The sequence below is a fragment of the Sturnira hondurensis genome, unplaced genomic scaffold, assembly GCF_014824575.4.
Source record: "Sturnira hondurensis isolate 20B ecotype Veracruz unplaced genomic scaffold, ASM1482457v3 Scaffold0011512, whole genome shotgun sequence".
Classification (NCBI taxonomy): domain Eukaryota; kingdom Metazoa; phylum Chordata; class Mammalia; order Chiroptera; family Phyllostomidae; genus Sturnira; species Sturnira hondurensis.
Window position 1 is genome coordinate 407,127 of NW_028084143.1, and position 22,038 is coordinate 429,164.

The 22,038-nt window shown below is 44.7% G+C and overlaps 2 protein-coding genes across 2 annotated transcripts; one reads left to right on the top strand and one right to left on the bottom strand.

Moving 5' to 3' along the window:
* Positions 1-4,338: 4,338 nt before the first annotated feature.
* Positions 4,339-9,185, bottom strand: EXOC8 (exocyst complex component 8). The gene has a single exon (XM_037060239.1). It carries the CDS (start codon positions 9,008-9,010, stop codon positions 6,830-6,832), a length of 2,181 nt encoding a protein of 726 aa, XP_036916134.1. The 5' UTR covers positions 9,011-9,185; the 3' UTR covers positions 4,339-6,829.
* Positions 9,186-9,349: 164 nt separating this feature from the next.
* Positions 9,350-22,038, top strand: SPRTN (SprT-like N-terminal domain). Its single transcript, XM_037060240.1, has 5 exons — positions 9,350-9,863; positions 10,772-10,871; positions 14,382-14,510; positions 18,628-18,880; positions 19,778-22,038. The coding sequence occupies exons 1-5, from the start codon at positions 9,643-9,645 to the stop codon at positions 20,515-20,517; spliced, it is 1,443 nt and encodes a 480-aa protein (XP_036916135.1). The 5' UTR covers positions 9,350-9,642; the 3' UTR covers positions 20,518-22,038.

Sequence of the window (22,038 nt, forward strand, 5' to 3'; positions counted from 1 at the left end):
TTGTATTTAATTATTTTTAGAGAAGGGGGAAGGAAAGGAGAAAGAGGGAGAGAAACATTAATGTGTGGTTGCCTCTCACATGCCCCCTACTGGGGACCTGGCCTGCAACCCAGGTATGGGTCCTGACTTGAATCAAAAACTTGAATCAAACCAGCCACCCTTTGGTTTGCAGGCCGGTGCTCAACCCACTAAGCTACACAACCAGCCAGGGCTGTTTGCATTTTTGTTTTTGGTTTGGGGTTTGGGGGGGAGGTTTTGGTGGTGATTTTGTTTTAGTTTCCAGGTCTCTGAGAAACACAGAGAACTTTTCTTGTCATTTATTCCTGGGAACATATTAAAATGACAACCCTTTTATCTGGGTTTCCAGTAAGTCTGTTTCTGCTGTGTTTCTCTTGTGTGTCAGTCAAATAGTCTATTCTCCTCTCAGCTCTCATTATTTTTATTTGAGTGCCGAACATCGTACATAAAGACCACAGAGACTATTTGAGCCTAGGAGAATTTTAACAGCCTCAGTGAAAGATTTTGCTTCTAGCAGAGCACAAGAGACACTAAGCAATCTCTGATCCCCTTACTGCACTGAGGGCTTGAAGGCCTGTATATTTCTTTATTTGCAGGGTGTGAACTTTTGGGTTCCAACCCAAAGCTAGATGGGGTCTTCCCCGGGGCGCCCTTTCTTTGAACACCCCAGTCCAATTTTGGTCTCCCTAGCCCTGTGCATTTGTTGACGGTTCAACTTCTCAGCCAGTGGTGAAATGGCAGAAGGTACAGGAATAAAGGACTTTCAGATGCTGGGCTCACCTCACTGGGTTTCCTCCTTTGGGGTTTTCATGCTTCAAGGAAAAAGCAGGAAAAACATTCCTACCAGATACACATCTCATGTAATTCTTAATTCCTTGATATTAACATGAAGCAAAAAAATATAGGGGTCGGCAAAAGTAGGTTTACATTTATGAGTATGTGAAACATAGTTTATCCTTGTATTATTATTTATGAATTAATTATTGTATTATTCTTTTTTTTAAAGATATTACTTATTTATCTTTAGAGGGGAAGGGAAGGAAAGAGGGAGAGAAATATCAATGTATGGTTGCCTCTTGTGTGTCCCCTGCTGGGAACTGGCCTGCAACCCAGGCATGTGCCCTGACTGGGAATCGAACCACAATCCTTTGGTTCACAGGCCCATGCTCAATCTACTGAGCTACACCAGTCAGGGCTTATTATTCTTTATATATTAAAATATTATTATTATCATTATTATTATTATTAACCTATCTGTATGATTTAATATAGTTTTGGAGGCTCAATTTAATACAAAATATTAAGAGAACTACATAAAATGTATACAAACTGAAAACAGACAAAATGATCTTTATTTGCAGGTGATGTGATTATATACCTGAAAACTTCAAAGAAACAATCAGGAGACTATTAAAACCCATAAGATAATTACATAAGGCACCAGTGACAGTATCTATAATTAAAATAAGTGTGTTTCCTGGGAACAATCACAAAACTTAATGAAGGTAAACATTTCATTCACAATAGCACTAACAGATGAAATGCTAGAAATAAACTCCAATAAATGTCCCATATCTACCTGAAGGAAATTTGAAAACGCCAATGAAATACAAAAGAACAGTTGCATAAATGAACAAGGAGATTCAAAATTATAAAGATGTCTGTTCTCCCCAAATTAATCTATAGACTCAATATAATTTCGATCAGAATGCCAACTCTTTTGCAGGAATGTCACAAAATTACTCAAAATGCAAAATGAATAATAAATACATGAGACTAGTTAGGAAACCCTGAAATGGTGTAAAATGAGACCTGTCCTACCAGTGACAAAATTATATTATACATCTGCAGTTAATTAAAACAGCTTGATAATGACATAGCCATAGAAATACCAGTGAAATGCCCTGGCTGGTGTGGCTCAATCAATTGAGTGCCAACCTGCGAACCAGAGGGTTGCAGGTTCGATTCCCAGTCAGGGCAAATGCCTGGGTTGCAGGCTAGGTCCCCAGTAGGGGGCACAGGAGAGGCAAGCACACATGGATGTTTCTCTCCCTTTGTCCCTCCCTTACTCTCTCTAAAAATTAAATAAATAAAATCTTCTAAAAAAAGAAAAAGAAATACCAGTGAAAGAATAAAGAGCCTAAAAATGTGCCCAAATGCACATCTACTCTAAAGGTAATATATTATTAAAATGGCATTTCAAGTCAATGGAGAAAAAAGATGACTCAAAATTCTTGCAACAACTTGCTAATTATTTGTGGGAAAATGGAATTCTTACATCATTTTTTACTCTAAAATGAATTATAGATGAAGCAAAAATTGAAGTATCATAACAAATTACTAGAAGAAAAACTTGAATGTTTTTAACATGTAAAAGTAAAGACCTTTCTAAGCCTGATGAAAAACAGGAATGTCACAGAGAAAAAAGAAAACAGATCAAGCGGACTTCATAACAGACTCAAACTTACTGTAGCACAAAAATAACAAATTAATACATAGAAAAAATTGACACCACTTTGTACATATGAAGAGTTAATTTCCTAATATACAATAACTACTACAAAATCATAACTACAAAAACAAATCTGAGAAAAGAATGATGTAAACAAGTGTTTAATGAAATAAAAAATAAAAAGTTGCTCAATCTCACTCAAAAATTACAAACAAAATTAGATTGTATTTCCCACAGATTAGTAAAAATAACTAAATCGTATTACTAAGAAGAACAATCATTTATTTAAAACTGAATGAATGTCCTTAACACTTAAGGAAGCAGGTGTTCCATTCTGTTGGGGAGAAGGTATGATGGGCGACCAGGCTGGGAGAGCGATTTGACAATGTTTACCTAAACTTAAAATGAGCACTTTGGCAGAGGAATTTCTAGAAATGTGTCATATAGGCCCATTCACAGGTCATTTCAGGCTGGCTTTCCAGATTCCTCAAACAGCACTGCTCTCCTCCTTCTCAGTTTCCCCCAAGTACTTAAATGACAACAGCTTTATATTTGTTTGCAACTGTTTGCGTTCAGTTGCTTAGTTTCATGAATTTAATTAGCAACAGTTTTGGAACTCATTTATTCTCAAATTTATTTTTTCCAAATCTCTGTTTTGTCCAATTTGAAAGCATCACATTCTAGTCAATGTGAGGCACAGCATTCGATACATTTCTTAAATCAATGACATGTGATAGTTACCTCGGTATTTAATTGAAAAAAATCACACCCTTTGCCATTTATAATCTTAGTTTCTAGGTCATATGGCCTACATTGCATTTTATACATTTAGGAATATGCAGATGGTATATAGTCTACCTTTTAGAGTAAATTCATATTCTGTATAAAATTTCCAATGGAAGCTAAAATTTCCAATGAAAGGGAATCCTTAAAAACTGAGGTCTGATTTACCCACAATTCTTTTCTAAAAAATATTTTTAAAATTTATTTTTAGAGAGAGAGGGGAGGGAGAAAGAGAAGGAAACATTGATTAGTTGCCTCTCACAGGGCTCCAACTGGGGACCTGGCCCACAACCCAGGGAGGGACAAAGGGAGAGAAACATCCATGTGTGCTTGCCTCTCAAGCGCCCCCTACTGGGGATCTGGCCTGCAACCCGGGCATTTGCCCTGACTGGGAATCGAACCTGCAACCCTCTGGTTCGCAGGTTGGCACTCAATTGATTGAGCCACACCAGCCAGGGCATTTCACTGGTATTTCTATGGCTGTGTCATTATCAAGCTGTTTTAATTAGCTGCAGATGTATAATATAATTTTGTCACTGGTAGGCATGTGCCCTGACTGGGAATGCATAGGCCTGCACTCAGTGCACTGAGCTATACCAGCCAGGGCTGATTTACCCACAATTCTGACAGCAAGCAGAACACATTTAAATTAGCTAAGAGCTTCCAACCTATCATCGCCATATAGAAAAACAGAGCAACCCTGGCTGGGTGGCTCAGTTGGTTAGAGCAGTCCTCATATGCCACGGTTCTGCATGCAGTTCTGGTCAGGGCACACAGAACAATCAACCACTGAGTGCATAACTAAGTAAAACAACAAGCTGATGTCTCTCTCTCTCAAATCAATTAAAAATAAACAAACCTAGGTTCTTTCTCTTTTCAGCCTCACCTGAGGATAAGGAACCCAAAATCGAGGTGTGTGCCGGCCGTGACTGGGGATGGAACCCGCTGTCTTTTGGTGTAAGGGACGGCACTCCAACTGAGCCACCCTGCCAGGGCCAAAGCAGGCTCTTTACTACTGTGTTTCAGTAACAGGACATGAGAATATTAAGTCCTGGTTAAAGAAAGAGACATAGAACATCGTAACATCAACCAGCGTTATCCAGTGTAAGAAACATTGTAAGCTTTATTTTGACAAACGTTTCAGGTTCCCTCATATCACAGCACAACAATAGGCAACGTGTCTATAAACCAGTTTTATACTACATGGCAAGTCCCAAATTACCAGTCCCAGGTAAGCAAGTTGCAAAATACAAATGCTGATCGTGTAAGTACAGGTGCTATTTTAAACAAAAACAAGACAGTTTTCAGCACTTATGTGACAGGAGGCTTTAATCAAAGAGAGACTTAATTCCACAGGGTGTCTTTTTTCAACAGTAATGAGTTGAGTCAAGTCTGTGACTCCAAGCTCAAGTGACAGTGTTATGTTGGAGGCCAGCAAATAAGGCAGTCAACCCTTCAGTGGTTTGTTACAGTACCTGCTACATTCTGAGCAAGCTCTGAGTGCATTCAAGTTTCAGCACTTGCATTGGAGTCTAATGAAACAAAAATAAGAGCTCTGACCCCACTCTGAGGGACGGCCATCCAATCGCTCCGTCCTGGCACAGAGGTACACTCTGCACAGTGGGGGTCTTGAACCAGCCCCCCACACTAGCTGATCCACGAAAAGCGCACTTCCTGCAGCTGCACCTTGAACGGAAGGAAATTCTGACTTCCAGTTTTAAAAAGCAGACAGTTCTACGGAGAAGCAACCAGTTAAATATCTGAGTATCCACAGTTAAGTTGTTACAACTCCATGCCTTCAAAGAAGTTTTGATTTCAGACGATCATTTTATGGACCCAGCATCAAGTATTTGCACAGTATGTGTTTCATACATTATCATTTTAGAAACCGTAAGTGGCACAAAATAATCACATTTTTTATCAAATTCAAGTTTCCAGTCATCTTTAAAAAAGACAGATTATAACTTTTTGTTCAGCAGAGATATCCAGTATGGTTATTATCTAGAAAATCCCCAAGTTATGTAAAAAAAAAACCTTAGTAAAAGAAAATCTCTAACTTTGATGATTTTCAACCTTCTAAAATGGGCAGTGCGAAACATAAAATAAGAGGCGCCTCTGGCCTGAGTAAAATTATGTCAAGGAGTTTTACAACCGGTAACTAAACCAGTATTGGAAGCTATGAGGTTTACATAATTTCCACAGTCTTAACACCACTATTTTTATTCAGATAAAAGAAACGACCTTTTGAAGTAATTGGCATCAGAAATGGCACCTATGAACAAGAGTCACAACTCAGAGCTGGGACAAACGGACCTCAGCTGCCACAGTTACTCTCCGGGGATGAGCAATGTAGAATCGATACAAGACAGATGCAACAGGCTAGAAGTGTGGGGAAGTTCAAATTTCCTTCATTATTTTTGTTGTATTAAACAATCTGAAGTAAGGGTGGTGTTCATTTAAAAAAATAAGGCAAGTAAAACAAAAGATCAAACAAGAAAAATGCAGCCTGGGGCATTCTAAGAGTCATCAGGTCTGTCTTCTCCCTTGGTTTCGGGCGCATTGTCTTGCCTGTTCTCCACTGTTACCAAAAAGAGCAACCACAGTTCTGTGCTCAAAGCAGTCATACCTGAGAACAGTATAGGGCTTGCATATGATTTTTTCTAATTTTGCATCCACCAGATCCTGATATCTATATATGTATCTCAATGAAAACTTTTCTCCCATTTGCATGAAGTTTGAGCCACTATAGAAGCGGGGCGGGGCAGCTAAAAATGACTCATTCTGCCAGGTTCCTTAATGTGCCCGTTTCTATTATTGTTGTTTTTAATGATAAAAAAAGGCCCTAGCTGGACAGTTCAGGAATATGTTGAAAACAATATTTGTCATAGTCCTTAAGATTTTCAAGTCAACGCTCCCAAATCAAATACTAGAAAGCTGCTAGTAAGCAGCTGAAAATAACTAGCCATTCAACTCACACTGGAAATGTTTGCTGGGCTCTTTCATGAATGCTTCCTCGTGTGTGCTATACGGATCAGAGTATTTGTGTGTGCACACTAGCTACTTTCAGGAAAGAATTCTTTTGAACAAAATTTACCCTAAAACCAATTTTCTCATCTCCCCCTCCACCCCCGCAACTATTTAATCACATTTTAAGGTGGGAAAATACATGAAGCAGAGTGTTTTATATGGCACTGGACCCTTTAAGAAATGTAACATTTTAGCGAACTGGGAAACTTTTCATAAAATACTTAGACATATTACTTCCTTGTGCTGCACAGCATGTACTATGAGAAAGTGTGTTTTGACTTAAAGAATAAACTAAGATGATACAGTGTGACAATATATCCATTAGAGAGTTAGCATAACTTAAAAGGAAAGCATATATTTTATTAATTGCAACGTTTTTGTTATTTGGGTTTAACATTTTCTTCCTTCTCCTTTTGGATTTCTATCTGAGAGGGCATCTTTTATTGTTAAGCTGTGTTTGAGACTACAGAGAAAATGCTAATGTGACTTAATATAAATATAAATAATATAGAAACAATATATATGTATACACGTAAACAGACCCAAGCATCAGACCACTGAAGTTGTGCTCTCAGGATTCACACGAATAAGTCTAGATGCATTCCTCAGGTCCTGGAGTTGCTTGGCGGGTTTCCCTACACCTTCTTCAAAACGTTTCTCCACCACGGGGAGGACTGTTTCATACAGAAAGGATGCGTTCTGTCTGATAAAAGCCTTCTTCTCTGGATCCTGCTCACACCGAAGACTATAATCCACATGCTGAACAGCAACCAAAATGATTTCCATCAGGCCCTCCAAAAGTACCATGTGCAGCTCTGGGAAATACAGCTTCAGTGCTTCTTCCAAGAAGCCCATGGTCTGTTTGGTGAAAGCAACCACCGTGTAGCTGAGGTTCACCCAGCAGTCGTCCCCGGTGTACTGCTCGAAGTTGCTCACCCCACAGTTCTTCATCTCCTCTTTGAGTTTGCCCAGGGCCTCTGGGGTCATCAGGTTCATCCTCCTCCACATCTCCTCCGAGTTGCGATGTTTGGTGGCTTCAATGATGATTTCTTTGTAACTGTGCAAGGCCCCTTGGATGTCTTTCACCAGAAGGGCATGGACGATGAAGGTGAGGTCTAGTCCAATGTCACCGAGTTGCTGACAGTGCTCCTTCGCCACTTTAACACACTCAGCTGCTGTGGAGAGGCTCTCCTTACTATCAAACACCTGTTTGCTGAAAGCATCCACAAACATGCCCATGGCCGACCTTGCCCAGACCACGAAGGCAGAGTAGCAGCCACTGTCAGTGCCTGCGAAGTCCGTCTCAAATTCCCTTGCAGTCTCAAGGAGGCTGGTGAAGAAGACATGGCACAGCTTATGAATGTAGAGTAAAGTGGCACCTTCAATGCGAAGCTGGCGGATGGCCGTGTGCACAGCTGCTGCCCTGTTCCTCAGAAACAGCTCACAAGCCTTCGTGCACTGGCCAAGTCGGATGAGCTGAGACACTGCCCGGCGAGTAGCCTTCGGGCCACCTCTCAGGGAACGACCTGGGGACAGTTCAAACATGAGCACCTTGGTAAGCTGTCGAACACGCTCATCCACTTTGGCCCTCAGTTCTTTTACCGGAGGTGGACTGGGCTTATCTTCCAGGTAATTGTTCAACTTGTCCAGCAGGTCCACGGCCCCTTCAAAGTCCCTCTGGGCAATGCAGACATCCAGGTCTTCAGGCAACTCCTGGATCCATTCCATTGAGAGGTCCACCTTCTCTTCTTCCACCTCAGGAACAGCTGGTTCGTCTTCTTCTTCATCCTCAAACGGGTTAGCTTTGGCAGTCACTTGGGGTGGCCCTCGAGGAGCTGCTGCCTCCTCCTGCTCCCTTCGTCTTTTTTCACTGAGTGCCCTCTTGGTTTCTTCCAACACCTCCAGCCACTCTCGTTTGATTTTAGCATTTTCCGCCTGAAAAATGCGGCTCTCAGGAAACATCAGCAGCTTGAACATGTCCTTCATGGGCGGGTTGTCCTTGACATTGACCACGGCCAAACCATCGAGGGGATAGAGGGCGTTATAGCGATACATCCCCCGCCGCTGTGGCAGCCAGGTGGCCACCAACAAACAGTCGTTCATGAGAAAGCCGTGTACCCGCTGCAGCTGGGCCATGTGGTCTGCCTCGTATTCTACCAGGTCCCCGTTGTATACCAGGTACTGTCCAGGCGTCTCCAGCAGGTGTCTGCAGCCTTCCACCTTCTCAAGCAGGGTGGTGAGAGTGCGCTGCTTTCCCTCCTCGCCCGAACCGGCGCAGTCGCGGGAGGCGCCGCCCGGGGTAGGGAAAAGACCAGCCTGGCCCCGGCGGTGGTCTCGGCACCCCGCGCCCCCTCCCCCCTCCTCACCCCCGGCGGCCGCTGCGGCCCCAGCGGCGGCAGCAGCTGGCAGCAAGGTAAGCGGGATGCTCTCCAGGCTGCTCTTCTGCTCAGTCAGCAGATGGCTAAGCTGATACATCTCGCTCTCCAAGTAGGAGATCTCACGGGCCGTCTCTATGAACTGCCGGTAGTTCTGGTAGACGTTACGCTTTAGGTTCTGCGCCGTCTCCTCCGCCAGCGCCTGGATGCGCTGCCGGTGTTCTTGCAGGTCCCGGTCCCCGTCTGACTGCTGCGAAAGCTGTTTCACGTACAGTCGCGCCTCAAAGCTTCCCGACTCCAGCTGCCGCCGCAGGCGGCTCGCCCCACTGTCCGACATCGCCATCGCCATTTCCATCCACGTCTCACGCAGTTGCTGTCACTCTCGCTGTTACCGGTGCCGCTGTGGCAGGGGCCCACCCAAACTCAGTGCAGCTCCGGGGCTGAGGAAGCAAGATTGGAAGGGAATCGAGTACGCTTGCGCTCGAGTCTGAACTTTAGATAGTGCGCCTGCGCAGTGAGCGGAACTCAGACATTGCACCTGCGCAGTAAAGCCAGTGGCCTAGAGCGCTTGCGCTGGAGGAGCTAACGCGGAAGTGAGTGGGGGGGGGTGAGGCCCAGAGCGACGAGGTACTGTGCATGCGCCTACCGTGACGTATTTGAAATTAACGTATCGTGAAGGAGGTATCCCCTTCCTGAAACCGTCCTTTGCCCGAGTTCTGGGAACCCAGGGTTTGAGCCCATTAGAAGGTGTCATGTTTAGTTCTTTTTCTTAAACCTCGGAATCTTGGCTTCGGCGTTTGGGGCAAACTCAGTTCTCGTTCTCGAGCCAGGTTCCCCTGAGTTACCGCGAGACCCGTGGACTGAGCCGATAGCCCAACAGCCGGTATCTTCTAAAAGCTCTACGGGGTCCTTGGAGCCTTAGTGACGGGAAGTAGCGCCGGGGAGCGAGCCTAATGCGGGCGGACCCCACCTGGGAGCCTGGCAGCGATGGATGAGGACCTGGTTTTGGCATTACAGCTTCAGGAGGAGTGGAACTTGCCGGTTTCGAAGCTCAGTCAGGCCCAGGAGCCCTTATCACTGGTGGACGAGTCCTGGGAGTTGGTGGACCCCACCCCGGATCTGCAGGCCCTGTTCGTGCAGTTCAACGATCGGTTCTTCTGGGGTCAACTGGAGGCCGTGGAGGTGAAGTGGAGCAGGCGAATGACCCTGTGAGTCCCGAACCCGCCGGCTGCGGGGAAGGCCCGCAGGGCTTCTCCTTTCCCCCTTCCCCACCCGCGACGGGCCCAGGGCAATTAAACGAGGGGTCCGGTTTCGGACTAGGCGGTTCCTCTGGTGTATTTCTCCGTCCCTGCCGTCTCTCTCCCGCCGAAACAGCTTTAAGAAAGCTGTGTGGCCCACATCGCTACCGTTTGACTTACCACGGACACACTGAGAAAAAAGGGTGTTTCTAGGAATCTCACCTCATTTGAAAATTAACGAGCACATCTCTGATTTGTCTTTTGCTGGTTCCATAGGGATCAGGACTTGTCCTTTTCTCCCGTGCCGTTAGGACACCAGCACTTAGCAGTGAGCTGGGCGTTCGAGTTGGGGGCGGGGGTGGCATTCCCATAGTTCTAGACCCGAGGGGTCTTAAGGGACGCCCCTAGGATCCCCTTCCCACACGCTAAGTCGGAGAAATCCCGATGGGAAAATGTAGGCCTGTACGTGAACGGAGTCTTATTAACAAGTTCAACAGGCGGTTATGTACTACCTAAAACTTAGGTAGTGTTCAAGCTAAAAATCAGACTGTTAGAGCTTTGGAGATGGGTTGGTGGAGATGCGGCTGATACCGCCTCCAAGTGATGATAGTTGGTGGGAAGGAGAAGGGAGCGGCAGAACACTATCTCCCTGAGCTTCGGCAGCCTGGCTGGGGGAGGGGAAGCCACTGCCGCTCACGTAGCGCCCTGCCTGGGGTGAGGTGCCCGTCTCTTTTAACAACGTGGGGATGCTTTTAAGAAAGCCATCGGCCATGGAGTTCTCTTGTGTGACCGGCTAAGAATGTATAAGGACCCGACTTTTCAGGTTTCCCTTTTGTGTGTATCTGGCAGATGACGCTCCGGCGGTGTTTGTCTTTCAGGTGTGCTGGGATCTGCACCTATGAAGGGAGAGGTGGGATGTGCTCCATCCGTCTCAGCGAACCCCTTTTAAAGTTGAGACCAAGAAAGGATCTTGTGGAGGTATTCTTTGCAAAAACTTGATTCTTAGCCCTGTAATTTAGAGCTTCTTACTGATTTGACACTGAATTAACCTGTATGTGTAAAAAAACCCTCCGTATTCTCTCATTGCAAACTTTAATTGTGGGGCAAATAGTAATGATTGCCTTATATTTTTATAGTGCTTCAAAGTTCAAGGCTTTCAGGCATAGTATCTAATTTGATATTTACAGTAATTTACAAATTTCAGTATGTGTTATCCTCATTTTTACACGAGCAAGTTAAGGTTCAGTGAGGTTAAGTAGCTGGTTTAAGGTGCATATTCAGAAACAGAAAAACTTAAGAATCCAAATTTTTCTATCAAGACACCCGTTTTGACTCTCATGCTACCCACCTGTGGTGCTGCCCTCCCAGGACATCCGCTGAGCTGGCAAAACCAGCCGGACGAGGCTGCTCTAAACAGCCGGAGGTGTGGTCTCTCCTGCTGCCCAAGTGCAACAGCGGGAACGCTGTAGTGGAGTCTGGAAAATGCCTGAAAGTCTCCCAGATGCACACAGGGTCACTTGTCTTGCCCCAATTATCCCGCTTGAAATGGAGCATAGGGTGGTGGAGGTTGGATGGGAAGTATGTTAAAATGTGCTTAGAAAAATGAGGGATGCTGTTTTTTTTAAAGATATTATTTATTTATCTTTCGAGGGGAAGGTAAAGAGAGAAGGAGAGAAGTATCAATGCATGGTTGCCTCCAGTGAGTCCCCTTTTGGGAACTGGCCTGCAACCCAGGCATGTGCCCTGACTGGGAATCGAACCGCGATCCTCTGGTTCGCAGGCCCGTGCTCATTCCACTGAGCCACACCAGCCAGGGTGGGATGCTGTTTTTAAGAAAAATAAAATGTAGTGGGTTTCACAATGAAAAATATACATAACATTACTGAACTGTATGCTTAAAAATGGTTAAGATGGTAAATTTTATGTTACTGGTTTTCTGCCACAATTTTTTAAAAAGTAAATAGCTACTGAATGTCAAATGGTAAGATGGAAATGCTTGGTTAATTTTAGAAAGAGAAAGGTAAGCATATATCAGTAATTATAGTAAACACAATATCAGTAATTATATTAAGTATAAATAGACTAAACACTCCAGTTAAAGACACGGAGTGACATATTAGATTAAAAGCAACACTCTTAAAAACTCATATGTTAAATTTAAAAAGATAAAAAATGTATTATCATCCAAACACTTAACAAGAGAAAACTATTGTGGTTATATTAGTACCAGACTAAAGATTTTAAGGGAAGAAGTTGTACTACAAAACAAAAGGGACATTTTATAATAAAATTATTAAATAAAAATACCCTAACAACCCTAAATAAAAGTGACACATCATAATTAAAATTCCAAAGGTTAAATACAAAGAGAATCTTAAAAGCAGCAAGAGAAAAGCAATTAGTTAACTATAGGGAAGCTCCTATTAGACTGACAGCTGAGTTCTGGAACTTTGCAGGCTAGAAGGGATTGGCAAGAAATATTCAAAGTGATGAAAAGCAAGGGCCTACAACCAAGATTGCTCTACCCAGCAAAACAATCATTTAGAATTGAAGGACAGATGAAGAGCTTCCCAGACAAGAAAAAGCTAAAGGAGTTCATCATCATCAAACTAGTATTATATAAAATGTTAAAGGTCTTCTTTAAGAAGCATAAAAATATGAACAATAAAATGGCCATAATACATATCTGTCAACAGTTAGATCTAAAAACCAAAATAAACAAGCCGAACAGAAACAGAAGCATAGATACAGAGACCATTTTGATGGCTGTGAGATGGGAGGGTGTTCAGGGAGATGGGCGAAAAAGATGAAGGGATTGAGAAGTACAAGTGGGTAGTCACAGAACAGTCATGGGGATGTGAAGCACAGCACAGGGAAGAGAGCAGCCAGAGGACCTACAGGCATGACCGGCATGACCCATGGTCATGGATGGTGGAGTAGGGGTTGCCTGAGGGAGAGGGGAGGTCTGGGTGGAGGAGGGCAAAGGGGGTAGATTTGAGACAACTGTAACAGCATAAACAAAATGTAATTTAAAGTGTATTTGCAATTTTTAGAACAAATTATGAAACAGAAGTGTTAAATGCTTTTGTTAATTTTGCACTTAAAGTTCTCCATCCTTGGTGTGGAGTGCAGTTGGTTTTATTAGCTTGTTTTAAAACTTTACGTTAAAACAATACACTCGGTTGGTTTCCCCACATCATTTCATAGAGATCTTTTTCATTCTTCTTTATGGCTGTATGGTATTCCATTATGTGGATGTGCCCTAGTTCATTCAACCAGGCCCCTAGTGCTAAACGTTTATTTCTAAGTTCTTGCCATTGCAAACACCACCACAATGAAAGTACTCAGGACTTGGGACATTTTGTATTAGTTTGGGGGTGTTGCTGGGTAGAAGATAAATGCACTTGGAATTTTGTTAGGTGTTCCCACATTCTCCGTAGGAGTTGTTCTATTCTGCACTCCTACAGAGATGTTGTCCTTAGCTTTAGTGATGGTGTCAAACTTGACTAATTTTTTATTGTTTTTATTTTAAGTAACTTACCAGCTTTACTGACCTTGATAAACAAGAAGTGGTATACTAGTATAGTATTGTCTTTATTTTATAAATGGGGTTGAACATTTTTTCATGTGAATGGGTTATTTACATTTCTTTCTTCCTTCCTTCCTTCCTTCCTTCCTTCCTTCCTTCCTTCCTTCCCTTCCTTCCTTCCCTTCCTTTCCTTCCTTTCCTTCCTTTCCTTCCTTTCCTTCCTTTACTTACTTACTTACTTACTTACTTACTTATCTTTAGAAGGGAAGGAGAGAGGGAGAGAAACATCAATGTATGGTTGCCTTTCGTGCGTCCCCTGCTGGGAGTTGGCCTGCAGGGAACTGGCCTGCAACCCAGGCATGTGCCCTGATTGGGAATTGAACCGCGATCCTCTGGTTCGCAGGCCCGCGCTCAATCCACTGAGCTACACCAGCCAGGGCTATTTACATTTCTTTTTCTCTGAACTCTGTGACCACGACCCATTTTAAAATTAGGTTGTTTGTCATTTTCCTGTTGACTTTGGGAGCTCTTTATAGTTTAGGAATTAGGAGATGAGTTGCACATATATTTTTTGAGTTTGTTCACTTAAGGTGTTTCCCCCCCAGGCAGAATTGTAAATTCCCCCCCCCTCAGGTGTTCAAATGTTCTCATTATGTAAGTCATAGTGAGAACTGTAAGATTTTTATGTAGTGAACCTATTGGCCTCTTCTTCTGGATTTCAGTGAATGGATGAATTGGCGCTCCTGAGCAGGGAGTCGCTGCAGGGCTCTGCAGAGCTTGGGCAGTTCTGTGCACAGTGCTGTGTGCATGTGTGAGGGTGTTTTATAGAGAAATGGCCCACGGCTTCTTACCAGCTTCTGAAAGGAGTCTGGGGGCCAAAGAAGGGTGAGACCCCAGGTAGAGTGGGAAAATGCATTTTTATTTCAAAAGTGTCGCAGAGTGATTGTTCTCTGTTTCAGACCCTCCTGCACGAGATGATACACGCCTATTTGTTTGTCACCAACAACGACAAAGACCGGGAAGGGCACGGCCCCGAGTTTTGCAAGCACATGCATCGCATCAACTGCCTGACGGGGGCCAACATCACGGTAGGCGGAGCCACACTCTTGGGTGCTAGTTAGAATTTCTTCCTGTAGTCGTTCCTGGGATCTAGTTAAACACGGAGAACCGGGGAGGACAAATACTGCCCCGGAGGGCTGGCCCGGCGAGTGAGAGGCCTGGGGAAGCCGGCTGGCTGGTCTAGGAGGCGCAGTGGGGCAGCAGCGCAGCCAGCCGTGTCCGAGGCCCGCGACCACGCCAGGCCTGCGGCCCCTCNAATCGAACCGCGATCCTCTGGTTCGCAGGCCCGTGCTCAATCCACTGAGCTACACCAGCCAGGGCTATTTACATTTCTTTTTCTCTCAACTCTGTGACCATGACCCATTTTAAAATTAGGTTGTTTGTCGTTTTCCTGTTGACTTTGGGAGCTCTTTATAGTTTAGGAATTAGGAGATGAGTTGCACATATATTTTTCTGAGTTTGTTCACTTAAGGTGTTTCCCCCCCAGGCAGAATTGTAAATTTCCCCCCCTCAGGTGTTCAAATGTTCTCATTATGTAAGTCATAGTGAGAACTGTTAAGATTTTTATGTAGTGAACCTACTGGCCTCTTCTTCTGGATTTCAGTGAATGGATGAATTGGCGCTCCTGAGCAGGGAGTCGCATGCAGGGCTCTGCAGAGCTTGGGCAGTTCTGTGCACGGTGCTGTGTGCATGTGTGAGGGTGTTTTATAGAGAAATGGCCCATGGCTTCTTACCAGCTTCTGAAAGGAGTCTGGGGGCCAAAGAAGGGTGAGACCCCAGGTAGAGTGGGAAAATGCATTTTTATTTCAAAAGTGTCGCAGAGTGATTGTTCTCTGTTTCAGACCCTCCTGCACGAGATGATACACGCCTATTTGTTTGTCACCAACAACGACAAAGACCGGGAAGGGCACGGCCCCGAGTTTTGCAAGCACATGCATCGCATCAACTGCCTGACGGGGGCCAACATCACGGTAGGCGGAGCCACACTCGTGGGTGCTAGTTAGAATTTCTTCCTGTAGTCGTTCCTGGGATCTAGTTAAACACGGAGAACCGGGGAGGACAAATACTGCCCCGGAGGGCTGGCCCGGCGAGTGAGAGGCCTGGGGAAGCCGGCTGGCTGGTCTAGGAGGCGCAGTGGGGCAGCAGCGCAGCCAGCCGTGTCCCAGGCCCGCGACCACGCCAGGCCTGCGGCCCCTCTCACCTGGCCCGTTCCCTCATAGACTCCTCCTCCAGTCCACCCTGGATTCTGCTCCCACTTCTTACATCCTTCTGTTCCTCGCGGTCTCCTTTGATTCCCGTGTCAACATCACGTCATGGGAGATGACAGAGCCTGGGGCGCAAACCGCATGAGGAGTCAGATTGCTCGGGCTCACATTGTGGGGCCTGCTTAGTTTGCCTCTTCTGCCCGTGAGTTTACTGACATGACGGGTGTCTGACCTCGTGGTGTCGCTGGGCCATGCTGGAAGGGCCGTCTCGGGCCACCTGTTAAATACACTGCGACACGTAATCACAAGAAAATCTCATACTGTTTTAAGTAAATTAAGGATTTTGTCTTGGGCCGCATTCACAGCCATCCTGGGCCGCATGTGGCCCGAGGCCACAGGTTGGACACTGGGAATGAGGATGATAACAATTCCCGTCTGTTGGGTCCTTGTGAGGATTAAAGGAGAAAGTACATGCAAAACATTTTTGCAGTTTGAGTTATTAGAACTCAGTTGTTTTTGTTTTATCAAATAAATGCTCGTTGCTTTTGTCTTACCTCCCACAACTCCCCTGCTTAGGTCTTGTGTTTCTCACTGAACTTGTCACCGCCGTGCCTTTCCTCAAAACCTTCCCCCAAACGTGCCACTTCTGTTCTTCGTCAGCGAGCTCCCATCTTTCCAGTGGGCTGTGACTTCTCTGTCCTTTGAGTCTCCTCACAGATACTGAACCTTCGCCAGTATTTTATTCTGCTGTCGTCTCTCTGAACACAGGGTGACTCTTACTGTTTTTCTAGATCTCTGCATGAGACATTTAATGTAGCTAGTGCCCCTACAAGTGAACCAGACAGAACATTCATTCCAACATAGATTAAGTTCTTTGGTATTTTGGCTTGGCCAGTAACCAGGTGGTTAGGGCATCATCCCCACACACCAAGGTTGCAGGTTTAATCCCTAGTCAGGGCACATAGGAAAATGGTGTGTAAGTGTGGAACAGCAAATGAATCTCTCCCTCCCTCCCTCTCTCCCCTTTCCTCTCTCTAAAATTCAATTTAAAAAAATCTTCCCTATTTTGGGTTTTCCCTTCCTTTAAAATGCAATAAAGGCCAGTGTGATGGAGAATGAGAAGTGCTCACTCTCGATGTATTTTTTTCCAGCTGTCAGTGTTAACTTTCTAAAGCACTCGTGTAGTTAGTGGGCACAGTCACCTTCACCATCAGGAAAGTGGCTTGCACTAAAAAAGTCACATGAAATCTACATTAGCAAAAAAGTTATGGAGTTGTCAGTACAAAAGTCTTCCACCGTAGGATTTGCACTTGAAGCAGAGTCCTGGTACACTCCCTGTTGTTCAGTGGGAGGAGGATACGTTCTCTTATTTTGGATGCCTGTGTGTTTTTATGTAGGAGAGGTTTGACCGAGTGGACACCCTTGCTTTGTCAGGTCACATCCTGTTGTAACAAACTCCACAGCGCATCCAGTTTCACATTGCAGAATATTCTTATTTTAGTGACCGCATTGTTAAAAAGTCACCCTCCCAGGCTGTAGGAGTTACAGGAGTTGGAAGCGAAACAGACCCAATTCCCAGACTTTCTGTCAGTGACTTAGTAAGCAGAGTTCTCAGGGTGAGAGAAGGCAGCATCCTCCGTCCCTCTGCCCCCAACCTTTGTCCTCCAGTCTCTTCTTCTCTGAATAGAATGTGCATTGTTCGTGTGCTTGCCAAGTAACAGAGTTTTAGTTATCTATAGAGTTAAGGAAAGCGAAGCATTCTTTCCTACAAGGGGAATTTATTAAAAAGTTACATTGTCTTTGATTTGAAAAACCTCATATGCAGATACTCCTTATCTTATGCAGATTGTAATGTCCCACTGAGAAGCCAGAAGGACCGGTATTCATTGTCATTTAGGAGAGACTGTTTTAGATGGTGCCCTGCCATCTCATTGCCACCCAGGTGGGAGGGCTAACCTCCCTTTCCATCAAAACTCTTCTCTGTCTTCTGCTTGAGTTCTAAGTAACATTTTGTCCGGGGGTGAAACGAAATGATCCTGATTGAGGAGTGAAAAGCACATACACAGAGAATTTTGCTCAAGTGAATGGAGCTCTCTGTGCACTCAGCAAATACTGATCGCACCTTCACTGTGTGTGCCAAGCTTGTATTAGTCACTAGGGGCACGAAGATGAAAACATTCGAATTCTGGAGACTGTTTCGTCTGTAAATAGACAAAACGATAGCCCACGGGCTTATTACAAAGACATGAGCAAAGAGCCGTGCGGATGCGCAGAGTGGGGCTTAGCAGGGGCCGCACTGGGCAAGCTGCTTGTGTTGTCGGGGTCCAGCAGGTACAGAACTAGTTCTTCAGAGCCTTTGGGATTAATACTCATTGGGGACCGTTCTTCCTCACTATGGCATTACATAAACTCGAGTCTTCACCATAATTTTTGATCATTTTAAAATTTGTTTTCTAAAACTTCGAACACATATAAAGGCATTGTGTTTTCCTGTAAGGTTTTTTTTTTGACATGATTTGTGAAGTATTAAGTTAACTGCTACTCTTTCCCATTAAAATGAACTTTTTTAAAAAAAATTTTATTTTATTTATTTATCTTAGAGGGGAAGGGAAGGAGAGAGAGAGAGAGAGAGAAATGTCAATGTATGGTTGCCTCTCATTCGTCCCCTGCCGGGAACCGGGAACTGGCCTGCAACCCAGGCATGTGCCCTGACTGGGAATCGAACCGTGATCGTGTGGTTCGCAGGCCTGCGCTCAGTCCACTGAGCTACACCAGCCAGGGCTAAAATGAACTTTTGAACAGAAGCTAAATATAGTTGCTGTCTTTCCCAAAATAAAACTTCAGAAAGCTCTGGGAAACTGGAAAGCTTTAAAAAAAATTCATGTATTTTCTGAAAACTGTTCACTTGCCCACTGAATGCTGAGACCTGTCTCTCACCCAGATATACCACACCTTCCACGACGAGGTGGACGAGTACCGGCGGCACTGGTGGCGCTGTGACGGGCCGTGCCAGTTCAGGAAGCCCTACTACGGCTACGTCAAGCGGGCAACCAACAGGGCACCCTCCGCACATGACTACTGGTGGGCCGAGCACCAGAGCACCTGCGGAGGCACATACGTGAAGATCAGGGAGCCAGAGAACTACTCCAAAAAAGGCAAGGGAAAGACCAAACTAGCAGCAGCAGAGAATAAAGGTAATTACGGCGTATATTCTCCCGACTCCCCCACAGCCGTGGCTACAGTGTGAGGACAACAGGACTCTCCTTAGAGAACGGGTATTAAGAGAAGCTTAAGGGTTGTGTCTAGAAGCTTTCGAGTGGAGACTGTGATGGTGGAAAAACATCCTTCACTCTCTGTAGGTGGAAGTAAAAGTAGAAATCGTTTCCACTGATTGTATTTGAGGCTAAAATCCCTTTTCCTGTCTTGACTCAGTGAGTCATTAGGAAACACAAGGCAAAAAGATTGTCAAAATAAAAACAGTCATTCAAAAAACAATGCGCAGAACGCAAGCCATCACTACAGCCCTTCCTATCAGTTGGGTTCTGTCCAGGTGGCTTCTCCTCTGGTGTCTGTACTGTCACTGGGAGAAGAGTGTGACGGGTGTGCCAGGACTTCACCTTCAGACTGAAGTCTGGAGTCCCTGCCTTTTGAGAGGTAACCAGATTATTATTAAAAATGCTCCTTCCCTTGGGAAGTTGCTGATTTGATGTGGTAGGACCCAGGGACCTAAGCTGTGTCTCCCAAATCTGAAACGGTAAGTCGTGGAGTTGTAGAAGAAGGTGTGTGGAGAGGACGTTCTCCTCGTTGTGAGGAGGGAGCAAGTGTGCTGGCAGCTTCCCTCCGAGTGAGACTCCAAGTCTGACCCGGCCCCTGCACGGTGGAGCGCCGCGTCTGTGGGTGTTCTGTCCTCCACGTTCCCAGTACGAGTTCTCCAAGTGCTAAAGAGTCTTCCTTCTATTAATAGGTAGTTATAGGGATCTACATTCGGATGAAACAGCATTGCTTTGTTCTTAAAAACTATCCTTTGGCTTGATATTTGTTGCTGTATTAGTTTTGAGTCAAGGAAAACTTTACTTGGTTATCTTTTGCAGATAAACCCAACAGAGTTGTCCCATTCAGTGGGAAAGGACGTGTTCTAGGAGGAACAAACAGCGCTCCTTTGTCTGGGAAGTGCGCCACCCCACGTGCTATCACCCAAACCCGAGATCTTCTAAGTCAGGACCACTCGGCGAACGCTGGAAGACCAAGTCCTAACGCTGAGCTGAAACCTGAGCAGAGCGGTTCAAGGAAGACGGCTCCTCTGATCTCTCCTGTTCTCAGCAGCAGTTCCCAAAATGTTTTAAGCAACTACTTTCCTAGAGTATCAGCTGCCAGTCAAAAGGCCTTCTGGACCATGACTGGGTCCCCAAGGAAAAGTGGAACCATCGGTGATGTCAGTAAAAATTCCGCCTCTTCTAGTTCTCAGAGAAAGGGGTCCTCCTCCCAGACGGCTCTGAGAAATTCTCTGAAAGCAGTGGAGTTGACGTGTGCATCCCAGGGTGCGAGTGGGTCTAAAAACGAGTTCCTGAGTAAACGACCGAGGCTGGAAGACAAGACTGTTTTTGACAAATTTTTCATCAAGAAAGAGAAAACACAGAGCGGTGGGAATGATCTAGAGTGTAGCTCGTACCCCGTGGCTGTGGCGCAGAATTCCAGCAGTTCATCGGCTCACAGCAGCACGGTCAGCTGTCCTGTCTGTCAGAGCGAAGTCGTGGAGTCTCAGATTAACGAGCACCTGGATTTGTGCCTTGAAGATGACAGCAGCGAAGTCAAAAGCAGCAACCATCTCTGAAAAAAAAGTGGGTCTCACATACCACCATTGACACCGCACTAGTGCGGTGTCGGCCACTCAGGAAGTTCTGGTTAACACTAAGGTTTCCAGTTTGTGTTCTAGTTCATGCAGCCAGCACAGAGCGTTCTACTCCAGCTGTACATTTGACACTGTAATTTAAAAGATTTCTCTAAAGTCTCTGTATTTATATTCACTCTTGCCTTATATATATATATTGTAGCCCAGAGTTCTGTATGTTTACAGGCATAATTTCAGGTACTATTGTTATTTCTTGCTCTTAAACCTTTTAAAATGTTTATCTTTTTACTTGCACTTTCCTCAGAATATTTAATAAGAAATTAAATATTTGGTTAAATTCAGTATTTCCTTATGAATGTTAAAACTCACTTCCAATACGGTTAGTATTTATAGTATTAGGCACATTGACCAAAAGTGCAAACTAGAGGGCAGAGTATGTTGTGTTAGGGCACTCAAGGTGTTTTTAGATTTTTAAAACTTTTTCCTCCCAAATGTTAATAGGAAATACATTTTATATATTTTAAAGAATTTTATTTGTTTGGCATCAGATTGTAAAGTAGACAGAGGATAGTAAAACAAAATTCTTCTGGAGTATTATTAGTAAGAAATAGCCACTGTAATTCTATAGGCCAGAGTTTAGTTGTTTTCTGAAAATTTAGCAAAATGAGAGGCTAAAATTTGGTGCTAAGTAACTAGCATATATAACATAGCAAACCTAGTTTATGTCACGTGGAACACTACTGAAAACATATTACGACCCCTTAAAAGCCAAGGTTGAAACTGTTACAGTAAAGGGAATACCGTTTGTTCATTTGGACATACTTAAAATTGTTTTCATGTTCTGGCAAAGGGACACACACTTCTGTTCAGTTGACTTCTGGGTCGCGGCTGCACCTCCAGCACCCTGGCATGTTTTCTCTTACCCGGGGTGCGCCGTGACTTGGCCGGACGGAAGGTGCACAGCGCTTTACTGTGAAGCTGGGTGACCGTGTCAGTTGCCACCCAAGGTGTCTGCACAGGTGCCTCCGCCTGGCTAATCCCCACAACCCCTGGGTGACCCATTTTCTTCTCTGTCGCCACAGGTCTGTTTAGCTCGTTTTTGAACTTCATAAAGTACTGCTCTGTTGGTATGTGTAGCATAGTATTTGTGTGAATATGCCAAAGTCTATCCATCTATCCTACATTAAGGGGCATTTGAATTATTTCCAGCGGGGGCTGGCTGTTACACACGATGCTGCTAAGAATACTGTCGTCATTGCTCCTGGGCCTGTACTCAGTGCGGACGGCTGGGTCGCAGGGCGCGTCATCTGCGGTTGGTCAGCCTTGGCGAGGACCGCCAGTTCATGCCCCTACAGCAGTGCCTGAGAGCTGCAGTTGTCCGTGTGCTAATGCCATCATCAGTCCTTGTCATTTTAGCCTGTCTGGTTGAGGGGTCGCAAGTTTTGATGTTTTTTAAATATGAAGTTGAAAAATAATATTTAATAAATATATGACCTAAAACAT

What these genes read in the sequence shown, in the direction of transcription:
- EXOC8 (XM_037060239.1), bottom strand. Translation starts at nt 9,010, where the DNA reads ATGGAAATGGCGATGGCGATGTCGGACAGTGGGGCGAGCCGCCTGCGG.
- SPRTN (XM_037060240.1), top strand. Translation starts at nt 9,643, where the DNA reads ATGGATGAGGACCTGGTTTTGGCATTACAGCTTCAGGAGGAGTGGAAC. An exon ending in TGGAGCAGGCGAATGACCCT is followed by an intron (nt 9,864 to 10,771) that starts GTGAGTCCCGAA and finishes TTTGTCTTTCAG; the next exon opens with GTGTGCTGGGATCTGCACCT. An exon ending in AGCAGCAGCAGAGAATAAAG is followed by an intron (nt 18,881 to 19,777) that starts GTAATTACGGCG and finishes TATCTTTTGCAG; the next exon opens with ATAAACCCAACAGAGTTGTC.